The 15,798-nt window shown below is 40.9% G+C and overlaps 1 protein-coding gene across 2 annotated transcripts in view; it reads left to right on the top strand.

Moving 5' to 3' along the window:
* The window catches only part of DPP4 (dipeptidyl peptidase 4), a 109,553-nt gene that overhangs the window by 59,008 nt on the left and 34,747 nt on the right, over positions 1–15,798 (top strand). For both annotated transcript variants that reach the window (XM_086718751.1, XM_025934890.2), the window contains 5 exons: positions 3,330–3,382; positions 3,504–3,576; positions 4,392–4,512; positions 8,732–8,892; positions 10,569–10,681. In XM_086718751.1, the coding sequence (XP_086574877.1) occupies positions 3,330–3,382; positions 3,504–3,576; positions 4,392–4,512; positions 8,732–8,892; positions 10,569–10,681 (521 nt within the window). The remainder of the gene's footprint in view (positions 1–3,329; positions 3,383–3,503; positions 3,577–4,391; positions 4,513–8,731; positions 8,893–10,568; positions 10,682–15,798) is intronic.

Genomic DNA, 15,798 nt, shown 5'->3' with positions numbered 1-15,798 from the left:
GAGATTCTTTTCTCATATTTACTTGTCCATATCCCCCATTCAACTATGAGCTCCTCAAGGACAGTGAGCCTTTCTCAGCCAGTAATGCCTGACAGAGGATAACCGCTAATGTTTATAACCTAAATAGGGGGATGAGTCTGTTTCAACGATGAAGTGAACACCCCAGACATTTTAGGTTTCCTTTTGCAACTCATGATGGATCTGTCATCCTGAGTGATCTCAAACCTTCTTAAACCTCTTTTTTAGCCTGTAGCACACCGTTTGTCTCTTGCAGATAGAGCATTCAGAGGTTTCCCAGAAACAAGCATGGATTGTGTCAAAATAATCCAAGATTTAAAAAAAAAAGTATGACTCACAAAAGTTAGAGACTTAATACATAATTGTTGGCATGAGAGGATAGGAGGGTGATAAATGATAAGTGGGAAATATTCTTCAAGGTCGGAAACTCTGGCTTGTGTCTCAGCTCTGCCATTATACAAACTGGGTATCCTTGAGCTACCCATTTTGTTTATTTCATTCTCACAGGTAAAATTTGATTTTTATATCAGTTTGGTTTATTTATTTTTTTAGTTTGATTTATTTACTTTCAGAGAGAGAGAAAGAGAGCAGGGGAAGGGCAGAGAGGGGGGGAGAGAGAGAGAATCCCAAGCAGGCTCCACACTGTCAGTGCAGAGCCTGATGTGGGACTCAAACCCACAAATCATGAGATCATGACCTGAGCCAAAACCAAAAATTGGATGCTTAACCCACGGAGCCACCCAGGTACCCCTGGTTTGGTTTATTTCTTGAACACAGACTATGTGGCTTGTGCTAGACAAGATTCCAGGTATTTAAAGATGAATAAAACACAATTTCTTTCATCTAGGAATATGGTAGGGAAGACAGACATAAAGACATTGTTTTAATGTGTACATGCATTCACATAAAACATAATTTTCCATAAATTCAAATCTGTGTATATATATGTTATCTTCAGTCTTACCTTTTTTTCCTCTTATGCCTGGTTCTCTACTTCTCTCCACCCCCATCTTTTCCCCAGGTATCACATGTTAAGAATCGTGTGTGTGTGTGTGTGTGTGTGTGTGTGTGTGTGTGTGTGTATTATACTATCCAATCATTCTGTGAAGATAGATATTTTTTAGTTATTGCTTATTCCATAAAAAATAAAATCCTACTTTCCATACTTTTTTGTAAATTGCATTTCTCACTCAATGATACCACGTGGAACTTCTTCCAAGGATTCTGGTATAGTTCTACTTCGTTTATTTTTAAATTAACAGACTTAATTTTTTTTTAGAATAGCTTTAGATTTATAGAATATGAGTGGAAAACACAGAGTTCCCATATTCTCCCTCATCATCCCCCACTTCTGTCCCACTTTCCCCTATTATCAACATTTTGCATTAGTATGGCACATTTGTTGCAATTGATGAGCCATTATTGATACATTATTATTAACTAAAATCCACCGTCTACATTAGGGTTCATTCGTTATGTCGTACATTCTATGGGTTTTGGTAAATCTATAAAGTATAATGACATGTATCCACCATTACAGGATTATATGGAATGTTTCACTGTCCTAAAAATCCTCTGTGCTCCAGCTCTTCGTCCCTTCCTTCCCCCAAACTCCTGGCAACAACTGATCTTTTTATTGTATCCATTAGTTTGCCTTTTCCAAAATATCATGTGGTGGAATTATACAGTATGTAGCCTTTTCAGATTGGCTTCTCTCACTTAGCAATAGGCATGTGAGGGTCCCTCCATGTCTTTTTGTGATGTCATAGCTCATTTCTTTTTACTGCTAAATAATATTCCAGTGTCTGGATGGACCACAGTTTGCTCACCCATCCCCTACTGAAAGACATCTTGGTTCTTCTAAGTTTTGGCAATTATGAATGACACTACAAATTTGTAGGGTTTTTAGATATGTGTGAGTTTTCAACTCATTTGGTTAATAACACGGAGTTTGCTGGTAAAGTTATTTGGGTTTGGAGTTTCCTTTGTGCAAATATTTTTATTGATTGATTCAATGTGTTTATTAGATATGAGACTTTACAGATTTTCCATTTTTTCTTGTCTCAGTTTTGATAACTTAATTTTCAAGGAATTTGCCCCCTTTTTAACTTTTATATTTATTGGCCCCCCAAAAATGTTTGTAATATGGTCTTGAAATCTTAAATTTTTTTAATGTTTATTCATTTTTGAGAGACACAGAGTGTGGGGCGGGGGGGCAGAGAGAGAGGGAGACACAGAATCTGAAGCAGGCTCCAGTCTCTGAGCTGTCTGCACAGAGCCTGATGCGGGGCTCTAACTCACGAACCATGAGATCATGACCTGAGCTGAAGTCGGACACTCAACCGACTGAGCCACCCAGGTCCCAAACAAGATGGCTTTTTTCATTTCTTTTCTTTTCTTTTTAGATTTTTATTTTATCTTATATTTAGGAGGATCCGTGCCCAACATGGGGCTTGAACTCAGGACCCCAAGACCAAGAGTCTGTGCTCTACTACTGACTGAGCCAGCCAGGTGCCCAGGTCTTAAAATCTTTTAATCCCATTTTAATCCCATTTTTCATTTCTAATACTGGTCATTCACTGGTCTTTTTTTTTTTTCCCCCTTACTTTTACTGTGTTAGCAATTTTATTCATCTTTTCAAAGAACCAGTTTTGGGCTTTGTTGATTTTTTTTTTCTCTACTGTTCATTTTCTGTGTGATTACTGATTTTACCTTTATTGTTTCTTTCCTTCTCATTTATTTGGATTTGGTTCGCTTTTCATATTTTAGATATTTGATACCGTTGTTTAAAATATTGATGATATATATTCCAGTGTTAATATATATTACCAGGTGGCTTTAAAAAAAAGTCTGTAACACTTTGTATTTTCATGATCAATGTAGGAGAGTATTTCTCCACATCACCACCAGCGATAAAACTATAGATCTTTGAAATATTTTGTAAATAAGACGGTTGAAAAGTGAAAATCTGCATTTTCTTAAACAGGTGGACTTAACATGCTATGGTAAATGCTAGGAGTAATGTTTACCAGGGGGTAGCATGTGGGGAGCACTGTGATCCCAAGAAGTTTCCTTGGCAGGGGTGAAGCCAGAGCTAGGTTACAGGTGAGGTCCTGAGGAGTTTGTACCAGATGGTCTCTGAGAATCTCTTCCTAATTCTCAAATTCTAAGGATTGAGATAGGGAACCACAAAACGTGACACAGAATTATGCAATTTGTTATATTACTTTACATCTTCTCTTATGTGCCTGTATCAAGTGGCTGAACTATCAAGGATCACAGGAACCTGAAATGTCTGTTTTCTTTTACAGCAATGGAGACATTCTTACACAGCTTCATATGACATTTATGATTTAAATAAAAGGTCAGTGACTTCCTCATAAAAGCTATTAAGCTTTTTTAGTGTAATAATACTTTTTTGAAAAGAAGAAGTCCCACTGTGATTTATTCATTTGGTAATGTTTCCTTTTATCTTTTTTTTTCAGGCAGCTGATTACAGAAGAGAAAATTCCAAACAACACACAGTGGATCACATGGTCACCAGAGGGTCATAAATTGGTTAGTGAGTCTCTTCTGTTTTCAGAGAAACATAGTGGCTCAAAGTTCTGACATGCAGAAGCTACTTTCCCTGATACAGAACAGACACTTAGGAAGCAAATACTTCACTATCAAATAGAGTGTTATTGCCTAAAATAGCATTTTTCTGGTCTTACACAGTAAATACAGTTCCTAAAAGTTTCTGAACTGCTACTGGGGAATTGTCTACATACTGGAAAAATGCACTTAAACTCCTCAATTCTATTTTCTGTTGTACTGAGTTTGTGGTTTTGTTCGTTTGTTGAGGTGTACCTGCTTCTTGCTCGTTCTGTGGCCTTCTCTCTGTCACTATAGATATACCTCCATGTTCTATGGTGCTAGGAGAATGGCAGAAGTCCAAAAGAAACTGACCAGGAGGCGGGATGTTCATTTGTAGACGGAACTCTCCATTCTGACATGCAACCACACTCCCTCAACCCCCAGCCCCCAGAAAGCAATGCGAAGCAGGCATCCTTGTGCGAGAGTGGTCAGCCTCCTGGGTCTTTCTCATGTACTTCATTCAGCATGCACATGGTGGTGGTTGTAAGCTGTTTCTAATATGTGAAGAGTGTCTTTAGAATTATTTGGAGGTTATAGCTGTATACTTAGCATCTTTAAAATGTGAGGAGGATAGAAAAGGACTGTTTATCTTGCTCAAATTGAATAACCCAAGGTAGTCATCACATTTGCATACTTTATTGTTTGAGGATAAAATAGTTGATAGATATTTTTTAACTCTAGGATAAGATATATTATAGCAGGTTATTACTTATTAATCTCCTTTTCAATATTTCTAGGCATACGTTTGGAAAAATGATGTTTATGTTAAAAATGAACCAAATTCATCAAGTCATAGGATCACCTGGACCGGGGAAGAAAATGCAATATATAATGGAATAGCAGACTGGGTTTATGAAGGTAGAGACTTTAAAGCTTTTTCAAATTCGAAAGTCTGTAAGGTTTTTTTTTTAATAGTTAAACATTTCTTTTAAAATGGAGAAATTCAATGGTATTCAAAATAAGTTGCATTTCTTTTAAATGTCATCAAATCTCTTTAGCACTGACAATGCCAGGTGTCCCACAGCACAAGGATTTCTTAGCAGTAGCTAGTTTTGCCTGTGTCCTCATTGTCTCTCAATGCCCCTATTGTCTTCTGTCTCCTCCTACAAAGGGCCTTTCTGTATAGGTAGTTTTTCTGCTTTACTGGGGCATAAAAGCTTCCAGATTAACATCAGATGTTTCTCTAACTGGGCCTACCTAACCCAGAGTTACTGAGGAAAGCTAAATACTCCCACAGCATTCCAAGAGCTGACAAAATATTGTCTGGAGGTTGGAGACTAGAGGAGGAAGAAAGCATCTGTTTTACAGAGGATTTGTGTTCATTTGAACTTGGACAAATCATAATTTCCTGTTTTTAAAGAAGGAAAAAAATAATTAGAAAGGCTTAGGGGACAAAATGGGCAAAAAAAAAAAAAAACAGAACTAAAAATATTAAAAAAGGATTAGTCTTCCTTTTAGGGTAGAGTTTTAGAAAATATTAACAAGACATTTTTCATGTCTATAGTTGCCAAGGTACAAGGCCATTTTGAGACTGTTCCAAACTGTTTGCGAGGTTGCCTCATGCTTATTAAGTGCCCATCCTTAGTTCATCCTATGAGTTTTTCCTCATAGTTAAAAAAAATAATAAAATAGTTTTTTTTCATGACGTAATATTGGTTCTTACCCAGTTCAAGTCCAGTTCCACTAAACGGCTAATGTTACAACAACAAAAATCACTTTAAAAGAAAGATAAATCCCCATGGCCCATAAATAAGATTTGATTAAAACTGATAATGAAATTTACTTAGCGATTGAAAAACATCTTTAACACCTGTTGGACAGCTTGGCACAATCTGAAGGACTCCCAGAGTGGACACTAGGTAAAGCCTCTTCCCAAAGCTGCGACTCGACGCTTCCTTATAACATCGGAGTGTATCTCTAAGATAAGAACACACCTAATACTAATGTCCTTTCTAACCTAGAGAATAGCTGGAAATATCTCATTTTGCATGTTAATGACAAGCAAAGGAATGGCTTCCCGGTTCCACTGTGGGCCTATCTCTAGAAAATGGGACTTAAGAGTTCCTCCAGGGAAATTCCTACAATTGGTTTTGTATATTAATGAATGATCCGTACTTGGAAAGGGCACACTTGCTTCTCCGTATATTGGATCCACCCTCCCATTAGAGCCCCGGTCTCCACTGCAGCCATGATGACTTGTGGAGTATAAGATTGAAAGAGTATGTTCTGAGAGTCTATAGGTTCATAAGGAAAAGAACAAACAAGGCTGCAAGGTGTAGACAGGGCCACGTGCTGTATCATGGAGGGACACTCACAGAGTAGCTGATCATCTGGAACATGTGTCCCTTGCCCCACCCCCTGTTCCCAAATGGCTTCCTCTCTCAATTTCCCTGTGTTTTCACTTTGCCTTATTTCATGATTCTCCAATTGATTATTACCATAGTTAATAGGTGTCTTCTTTTGTAAAAATGATAATAATACTTTATCTTCTAGTATGAAGTTAATTGCATGACATTGACTCTGAAGTATGAGTGTAGTTTACCTAACCTCAGGGTGAGAATGAGAATTTTGAGAGCAAGGATGAAAAGTGACAGAGAAAGAAATAAATTTGGAAGATGGAGCACTCCTTACCCCTCAAGTAGTCGTGCTGACAGTGGGGGTGTGGGTAATTGAGTGCAATTCACGCTGAGTGCCAGTCACCTGTGAGGTGCTGCGTCAGGTTCTAGAGACGCAGGGACAGATGCTAACCAACTACTGCTGTCAAGGAACTCTGCCCAGATAGGAAGACAAAGTTGCCAGGGGATAATCATCACAGAGTGAATTGACTGACCTATTCAGGGGAGGGCACTAGGTTCAGAGAATACATAAGGAAGGTTGGAGAGGCTGGACAGGAGGTATCATGGGATAGTTGAGGGAAGTCGTGGGGGGGAGAGGTTGCCATAGACACTTGTGCTCACAGCCAGCTTTGTATCAGGAAGGGCTGGAAATCTGTTCCTTCCTTTGTTATTCTCCCTTCTTCCTACTATTCATTCTCAGCTCTTTGAGTTTGACCAGAAGTAGTTTTATAATAATGGTTTTAATACATCACGATATGGAAAAATATGTTCTGTATTACAAATAACTACCAATTCAAAACACAGAACACTCCCTGCTATCTGTACTTAAAAACATTTTTAAAAACCATAGCCTTGCTGTAATTGTATTCATTTTATGTAATTGCATCTTGATCTTAGACTAGAACCAATGGGTAGAAGCACAAGGAAGGAGACATCAACTCAGTATATGAAGAAGTTCTCAGTAGAAACCCCTTGACCTGGACTCACAAGTCCTGTACCCTTATTCTTGTCCCTGACAATTATTTCAGTCTAACCCCCTCAGTTGCCTTCTCTGTACAATGGGATATGAATAGACTCACCTAAAGATCTTCGTCATGACTGTATCAGATAAGTGTTTCTTAAATTCTAAACTGCTATGCAAAAGTAACTTAATGACATAGGTATAAAACAAAGCGCGGCAGGCTGCCTTACTGAGGAGGTTGTCTCTTCCTTGGAAGAGCTGGAATAGGCATGGATGGACATAGAGCATGAAGGTGAAAAGCATGGATTCAAACCAGACAAGTCTGGATTCATTCTTGATTCTCTAAGTTATTGGCCACATGACCCTGGGCAGATTACCTATTCTCTTGAAGCCTGTCTATCTCTTTGTTCATCTGCACAGGAAGCTACTGTGAGGATTAACTGAAATAATAGATGTCGGTTGCTTATCAGTGTCTGGCACATGGTTAGCACACACTGGATGCTAGTGGCTCATCATGATAATTATTACATTTTGTTATGACTGTTGTTGTTTCTGTCACTGGTACTGCTATTAACCGTTATTATTATTGAAAACAAGCATTGGGAAGAAACTTGTAAAGAGGCTTCAGGAATCAGAAAAGTGATTGGGGCATGTGCTAACTCTGAGATTCAAGTCTCTATGCTTTTGCTTTTACCTTTACACCCACAGCAGAACATGGGATTTGTGGGTTAAATCTACATAAAGAGGAGCGCCTGGGAGGCTCAGTCAGTTAAGTGTCTGACTCTTGATTTTGGCTCAGGTCATGATCTCAAAGGTGGTGAGATAGAGCCCCTTGCTGGGATCCCACTTGCGATTCTCACTCCCTCTTACTCTGCCCCTCCCCACTGCGTGCGCACGTGCACATGCTCAGTCTCTCTCAAAATAAATAAATTTTTAAAAAATCTACATAAAAGACTAGGAGTCTCCATCTCTTCTACCTGAGCCCTCTGTAAAAGAGGTTTTGGCATTTTAAGAGCCAGAGATTGGAAGTCCCAAGAATAGACTCCACAATCAACATAGGAAGGAACTACATTTGCCAGAGAATGAGTCCAACAGTGTTCTGGAGAGCAAGACCTTTCCTTTCATTTGCCTCCCTCTTTGACCCTCTTCTCTCACCATCAATGGATACACCAGAGGAGTGTGTTAATCCATGGGAGTCTTTAGTTTCTAGCCTAAGTGAAGGAGGTATTTCTTGATAGGGGTCTCACGGAGCTCCTTGTCATTCTAAATTCATCCTTCCCACACCTTGTTTGTGCCAAGAGTAGTAAAGTGTGGGCACCATATTAGTTTGATAGTCTGGAGCCACACACCACCCACCAGTACCCTGCGGGCTCAGTACAAACTGAGCCCAGTTGGGGAGAGTATGCTGGCATGTTGACTGTTTGAAAATTAGAAAGGAGAATCAGCCCCTTGTGTGAAATTTACTTTTAGTACGTTTTGCGGCATAAATTTAGAGGATTATAAGATAAAGAAAAAAAATGCAGAGCTTATATTAAATATTGTGTGCTAAAATATTCTAAAATGGTCCAACGGGTTACTTATTTTCACAATCCAGATCTATCCTTGAAGATTTTATTTTTATTCATTTGTATTACTCTGAATTTGGAAGCCCAGCAAATGCAAAATGGTTCATTAGTTGAACTCTACTGTAATTACTAAAGCTAATGAGAACAATATTTTGAATGCCAAAGCCAATTTATCAGCTACTTCTTGTAACAGAACAATTTATGTCTTTTTTCAGAGGAAATCTTCAGTGCCTACTCTGCTCTGTGGTGGTCTCCAAAAGGCACTTTTTTAGCATATGCCCAATTTAACGACACACAAGTCCCACTTATTGAATACTCTTTCTACTCTGATGAGTCACTGCAGTACCCAATGACTATGCGGATTCCATATCCAAAGGTCTGTACTCCCATTCGCATGGTGGTTCCGTGATTTGATGGGAAGAGAATGGTTTCATTTAATCCTTTCCTGCTAATGAAAATATTGTCAGTCTCTCTTCAACAGCTTGCTGTGATTACTCTTGCTGAAGTCAACAGCATCTGGCAATTTTAAAGTATTTTTATTATCCCAGGAAAGAGTGTGATTTAAGGTTTTGTAATTTCTCCAAAAACTTTGAGGAATGACAAGCCGAAAAAGATGGGGGAAATGCTTTTGAAAGAGGTAGGGGGAATAAAAACGTTTCAGTGGAGGAAAAGAGAGGCTGTCACTGAATCACATCTTATTTGTAGAAGTTGGAGTGTGCCCTCGATGAAGTTGAAAAGCTCGGTTGTGCATCAGGTTGTATTGCTAATTAACAGACACATGACTAGTTTCGGTGATTCTAGTATAGATTTGGCCCTAATGTAAATTTCACACGTCCTGCATTTGGAATAATAGTGTCACATCTTGGTTTTCAAGGCTGTTCTCTCCCCTCCGGGATGCATGCTTATGATAATTGAACAGCTCTGTTAAGCAGTGTAAGCTGAGGAAGAGGAGGATTTAGAAGGGAACCAGGATTCTTCACCAGTATCATAATATTAATGGCCACAGTATCATCCATAGGAAAATCTAATAGTAAATGTTTTTGCTGTAAGCAACTTGGGAAAAGGGATTTTTATTTTTACCAACTCACTCAATTTGCTTCATGAAGAGCTGCCATTTTAGGAAGACAGAGGAAGTTAAAAGAAAAAAAAAAGATCAGAGACTAAATATAGAGATGTATTTTCAGTGGAATGTTATTTTTTGATGAGTGAAACTGGCAAAAAAAACACATAAAACGCTCTCACTAAAAATATATTATTTCTAACTAATTTGTCAATTGAAGATCTATGTGTATATATTAAAAAGTTTTATAGATTTCTGTCATCATATTGATTGCAAAGCTCAAATGTGATGAACCTGAATTTGGAGTGCAAATGATTGCTTCCTAATTAGCATTATTGGCTCTTGACTCAGGTAAACTCATTTTCTTGGTGGGTTGTGTCTTTGGCTGAACCCAAGGTATTCTTCCTAGCTGTCAGCCATTAGACTTCTTGTCTTTTGGAGTCAGAGTATATTTGCAAAATAATAGAATTGATTTTTCAAAAGCTTATCTTTGCACAAAATACATAAATTATGAACATCCATGATTTAAACAGGAGTGCTTTGGGCTGTCAGCATATGTTTCTGCCTGAATGTGAGTAAGTTGCATTTCATGACTTTCTTTTATGTTCGTTTTATCTGTATTAAATCTTCTATATTAAATTTTTTGAATTTTTTAAATGTTTATTTTTGAGAGAGAGACAGACAGACAGAGCGTGAGTGGGGGAGGGGCAGAGAGAGAGAGGGAGACACAGAATCTGAAGCAGGCTCCAGGCTTTGAGCTGTGTTACAGAGCCCTACCTGGGGCTTAAACTCATGAACCACAAGATCATGACCTGAGCCAAAGTCAGTTGCCTAACTGACTGAGCCACCCAGGTGCCCCTATATTAAATTTTTTAATGTGTCTTATTACTATAATTTTATGGCTGTAATGCAGACATTTTTATACCATTTTAAACCTGTGTAATGATGTTATATTTTTTGTCACTACCGGTTCTGTTATTGTTTTTTCCTAGGCAGGAGCTGCAAATCCAACCGTAAAGCTCTTTGTTATAAAAACCGACAATCTCAACCCAAACACCAATGCAACTTCGGTAGAAATCACTCCTCCCGCTGCTATGTTGACAGGGTAAGACTCTTGACCAGAATGTGCGGGTTGTAAACAGTTTCGCACTTCTCAGGGAGGACATTTTAACGACGTGTGTGTTGAGAACCTGCTTTATGTCTTCACACTGGGCACAGTTCTAATGATGGGGTTGCGCAGTGAATAGAGAGAGCAGCCAGGGCCCCAGGTATCATGGAGCCTACCCTCGAGATGAGGGAGGCAGACAACAACCAGGTAAACAGAATCCTGCTGTGACAAATGTGAAGTCAATCAAAGCAGGGCCAGGTGATGGTGATGGTGGGGGGGAAGTTAAGGAAGCTCTCTCTAATGAGATAACCTGTGAGCAGTGACATGAGAAGGAGGGGGCGGCTAGCCACCTGAATACCTGAGGGTGCAGTATCCAGGCAGGGGAAGAGCAGGTGCCGAGACCTCGTAGAGGGGACGTGTGGGGTGCACAGAGGCCCTGGGAGGAGGCCAAATGACCAGAGCTGTATGAGTGGAGAGGAGAGTGATAGGAGTGAGGTCAGATCATGAGGGCTTTGCAGGTCTACATGAGAACTAGAGGAATTCAGGGAAACTGTTACATTGAGGGATCCTCATGATGCTGATGTGCCTCAGGATGTCATTTGTCTAAATAATCCTTGATGGTTTGAAATTCTGCCACTGAGTACCCCCAGCCTCCTGTGCTTTTCCTATAAAGATGACCATGGTATTGCCTGCAGTTTAGGCCTGCAAGTTGCTTTCTATTCGTTTCTGTTAATCATGTTGGTTTTCTTGTTGCTTTTAAATAATAACCTGTATATACTGAATGAACACTCACTATTTGCCATACACAGGGCATTATTGCATGCTTTATTGTATTAATCTCTAACTCTCAGACAACTATTGTCATATGCCTGTTTTACACATAAGAAAATGAGGCTTAGAAGTTAAGAAAATGACCAAGTATGAGTCTATATTCAAACCTGTCTTTCTGACTTAGAAGAAGGAGCTTTTAAGTGCCCTGCTAGGTGCCTCCTTCTGTGTGAATTCAGCTGATGCTCTCAGATTCCTGGAGTCATCATCAGAGCAACATGGAAGCATCCTTCTCAGGGTGGAATTGACCACATCAGGCATGCTGTAGGCTCTGCTCTGTAGTCATTAATTCATTGACTTGATTAGAAATGTCTGTATTAACCTATTCATTTGGGGGGGGGGGAAGGAAATTGATTATCAGTAAATTTAAAAAATTGTTCTTCCTGAGTTTGTCTAAAGGTATAAAAATTTGCCTGGAGGTTCTAACATCTACTAGGTGGCCCCATCCAGTCATCTCTTCTATCAGCATTGCTTGAGCACCCAGTATTTATACTCACAAGTGTCCATAGGGCTGGATTCTGCCTTTCCAGCATTTATGATCAAGCAGAGGATATAACACATTGCAATAAGTGACTTCAAAAGCAGACATGACAGAGGTATAAGCAGAAGGCCAGAGGCATTCCGAGGAGGAGGAGATGAGTTTTCCATGATCCCAGCGATCAAAGAAAGCATCCTAAGGAAGGTGTGGGTTGAAGAGGTAGGGTTCCGAAGGGCACAGTTGAAGGAGGTGGCACTGAAGGGGAAGGTGACCCATGAGCAGGGAAGCACGGGGCTGTCCAGGGAAAGAGCAGCAGGTCCTGTGACCTAATGGTTTACAGCCAGCATCTGTCTGCAGGGAGGGTGAGCCACAGTCTCCTGCTCTGAAAGACACTAGAACCCGGAAGGGGCTTTAGATCTCACTCATGGTTTACAAACATTTTTAAGGACCTGGAAGCCCCCCCCCTTTTTTTTTTCCAAGTGAGCTGCAACACAGAAGTACAGTACCAGAAAACAAATGAAGATTACTGCTCAGGTTGCAGGCATGGGCCCTGTCCCCTCAGCTTCCCCCCGGAGTCAGGATATTAGGCAGAACCTGCAGGGGTTCCAGAACACACTCAGGACAACACTGTAGAACACAGATGAGAGAACCGAGGTTCAGAGAGAGAAACTCATTTGCTCAAGGTCCCATAGCGTGTTAGCATGGGAGCTGGGAAGAGAACAGAGGCCTGCACTTGCCAGACCAGATTCATCGAATAATGGAGTTTAAATGTATTGAGTATTTCTGTGGGCAGGGACTGTGCTTGGTGCTCCGCTCACATCTCACTTGAAACACTCCCTACAGTGTTATTGTCACAGCCATTTCACAGATGAAGAGATGGGATCTTCCCCACTTAGAAACCATGTTCCAGGACCTGAGATCAGGAAACCTATGCAGGTCTAAGGACTTAGTTTTTGCCCTGTAGGAATGAACCATTGCATCTTTATTCTTTGTAGTTGTTTATGCTACATTCCTGGTGGGGACTGCCTCACTCACTGGGGATATTTTGTGTGAGACACATTTTACCAACAAATCATTTCTGGAAATGCCTCAGGAATGTGTTATATAGGGAATGTTACAGCTCTGGTCTCTGTTAACACCAGTGAGGCCACAGCTTATCTAAAACCATGCTGGAGGTCCTCTCTGGGGAAAACATTTCAACAGGTGGTGATGCCCCATTTTCTAGCCTTATGCAAACAACTGGCAGGGCCAGGTCAATCCAGGCAAGTTGGTAAGTTGCCAGGCACCCTCTGCTATGTTTTCTAGCAATCCACTACTTCCTGGAGTTGTAGGATCGCCGGGAGTGTAGCCCTGTGAGGGTCCTCATGTCTCCTCCCTCCTCTGCCTAGGCACCCATCACTGATTTTCCCTCTGGGCCATATCCTTGCACCATGGAGCTTCCAGCAGGAGAAATCCTTCTGGAGGCTAAGGCTGGTTTGTTGTTCTGTTAGGAATGGGCTCCTCTGCTGACAAATGAGAAGCGCATCCTGGCCACCCTTCCAGCAACCTGAGCCTGAACCTGAATCAGGGAGAACCTCCCTGCCAACCCTCATTGATTGAGAGGTCAGGTTGATTAGATTCATTAGGCTGCCCATTTGTATTGATGACTCATAATGGGAGTTTGTGACTCAAAATATTTAAGAGAAAACCACACATACTGAAAAACCATAAACCCCCTAACTGCTTTATTTAGAGCCCTGTTTCACCTTGCTGGATTGAAGTAATAAGAAAGGGAGCAATCTTAACAGTAGTATCTCCAGTGCCTTCCAGGGTGCCTGGGATACAGCAAGTGTCCAATCAGTATTTGCAGCATAAATTGAATAAGCTGATGCGTGGATGAATGAGATATGCTATGTGTCTGACTTTATGTGTGTGCAATAGTTTATACAGCCAGCACCAAAGATGACCTGCACAGTGACCCTGCATAGCAAATCCCTCTTTCCACCTCCTCCCAGCCATCTGCAAATTCTGTGGCCTGAGCTAGAGAATTGGGAAGGACATGTTCTATTGAGGTGACCCCACCCCACATCTGGCCAATTGGCTCCAGGGACCAGTCACACCCAACTCATGATCTGCCTGCCCCTACCCTGTTTTTCTGCTCCTGCGTGATTCAATAGATAAATGTTTTCCTCTGAACGGCTGGTGATCCTTGGTCTATAAAGTAAGGATATTGGGGTCTAGGGTCGCCACCCGGGAGATAAATGAACTGGACTGAAATACCCTGGAAGCTAGCGACACCTCCAGAAACGAGGCCGAACAGCAGCTCACATGCTGTGGGTGCCGCCCCCTGGGATGGGCTCCCTCTCACCCTACCCCTCCTCAGCGATCTGTCAGCAGCCCCAGGAGGGCTGGCATCCATCTCAGAGCAGAGGGTGGCAGGGAGCCCGGGGCCAGCACTGGCAGAACGCCCACTTCCTTGGGTGATTCACCGAATTAATCACTCTACCGTCTGCAGTTGCTCTTAGGAGCAATTGCTCTCCAATATTCTTTCCAGTTAGTAATGCCTACCTGATGTTAAGTATCCTGAATATACCAAAAGAAACATTTACACAAATTAGGGGAATTAATGTAACTCAACAGACATTTATTAAATGCCTACTCTTTGCAAGCCAGCACTTTACAAGTATGACCTTCAAAAGCAAGTCTCTCCCAGTAGATTCAAATACAATTTGCTTTATAAAATTCAGCTGTTTAGTTTACACACACTCTGTAGGAATAAATAGATCTCACAGAGTGAGGAGTTCGATCCTGAAGAAAATGCAAGCGGGTCGAAGCTAGCCAACAATATTCACCAGAGGGATGGGTAGAGGTTCTACAGAGGGAATGACTGGGAACAGAAAATCTGAAGCCAACTGCTTGGTTTGAATCATGGCTCCAACACTTCCCAGTGTGTGACCTTGAGCAAGTTACTTAACTTCTCTACATTTCCCTTTCCTTGTCTGTAAAACATGAACTCTAGCGTTCCTACCTCATAGGGTGCCACGAGCTTTATGTCAAGCCCCTGGAACAGTTCCAGGCACAAGTAGACTCCCCTTGGGTTTGAACTCCTACTGTTATGTCCAGGAATTACTCCACTGCTTTAATATTAAAGTCAGCCATATTCTCCTTGGTCTAATACCGTCCCAGAAGTTAGAAGAGCTTGTTGAATCACTCTGCCTAACCTGGGATTGGCAGCCACTGGCTCAAGGGAAGGCCTTCTTCTGCTCCTACCCACCATTTCATAACCAGTCTCCTCAGTACATGCCTCTCTGTTTTTACAGAATAAAATCAGCAAATAGCACACAAGATAGTTGATAATCCTGCTTGTTGGATTTTTCTGGTCTTAAGTGGGACTTAAACCTTTCAATAAAAAGTGCAGTTGGGTCATTGGTTCCCTTACTTTTTTTTTTTTTTTTTTTTTTTTTTTTTTTTTTTTTTTTTTTTGAGTCATTGACATCTCAGACTGGCATGATCTTGGCTCAGGGCTGGGTTATGCAGCGTCATTCTGTCTCCCCTTAATTGCAAATCCTGAAGAGAATCTGTGATTAAGCGGAAGTATGTTTATATGAAAATTCAAAATGTACCGTCCCCTTGCTGGTGAAAGGCCATTCTGGAGGCATCACAGGGTACAGAGTACACCTCGGGCTACAGTGAGTGACAGAGGGAGTGGAGGATACAGGTTCATGAACCTTTGATCTAGAAATGGGCAGGGAAGGTGCCAGATGCATGTGAGTTTCCTGGCAGACTTCCTAAATTCCATTACTCCATTTTTTCAAATGGGGAAAAGTTA

This window comes from Puma concolor, chromosome C1, assembly GCF_028749965.1.
Source record: "Puma concolor isolate L17-30 chromosome C1, mPumCon1.1.hap2, whole genome shotgun sequence".
NCBI classification, from domain to species: domain Eukaryota; kingdom Metazoa; phylum Chordata; class Mammalia; order Carnivora; family Felidae; genus Puma; species Puma concolor.
Note: the sequence above shows the minus strand (reverse complement) of the source record. Positions and strands in the feature narration are given on the sequence as shown.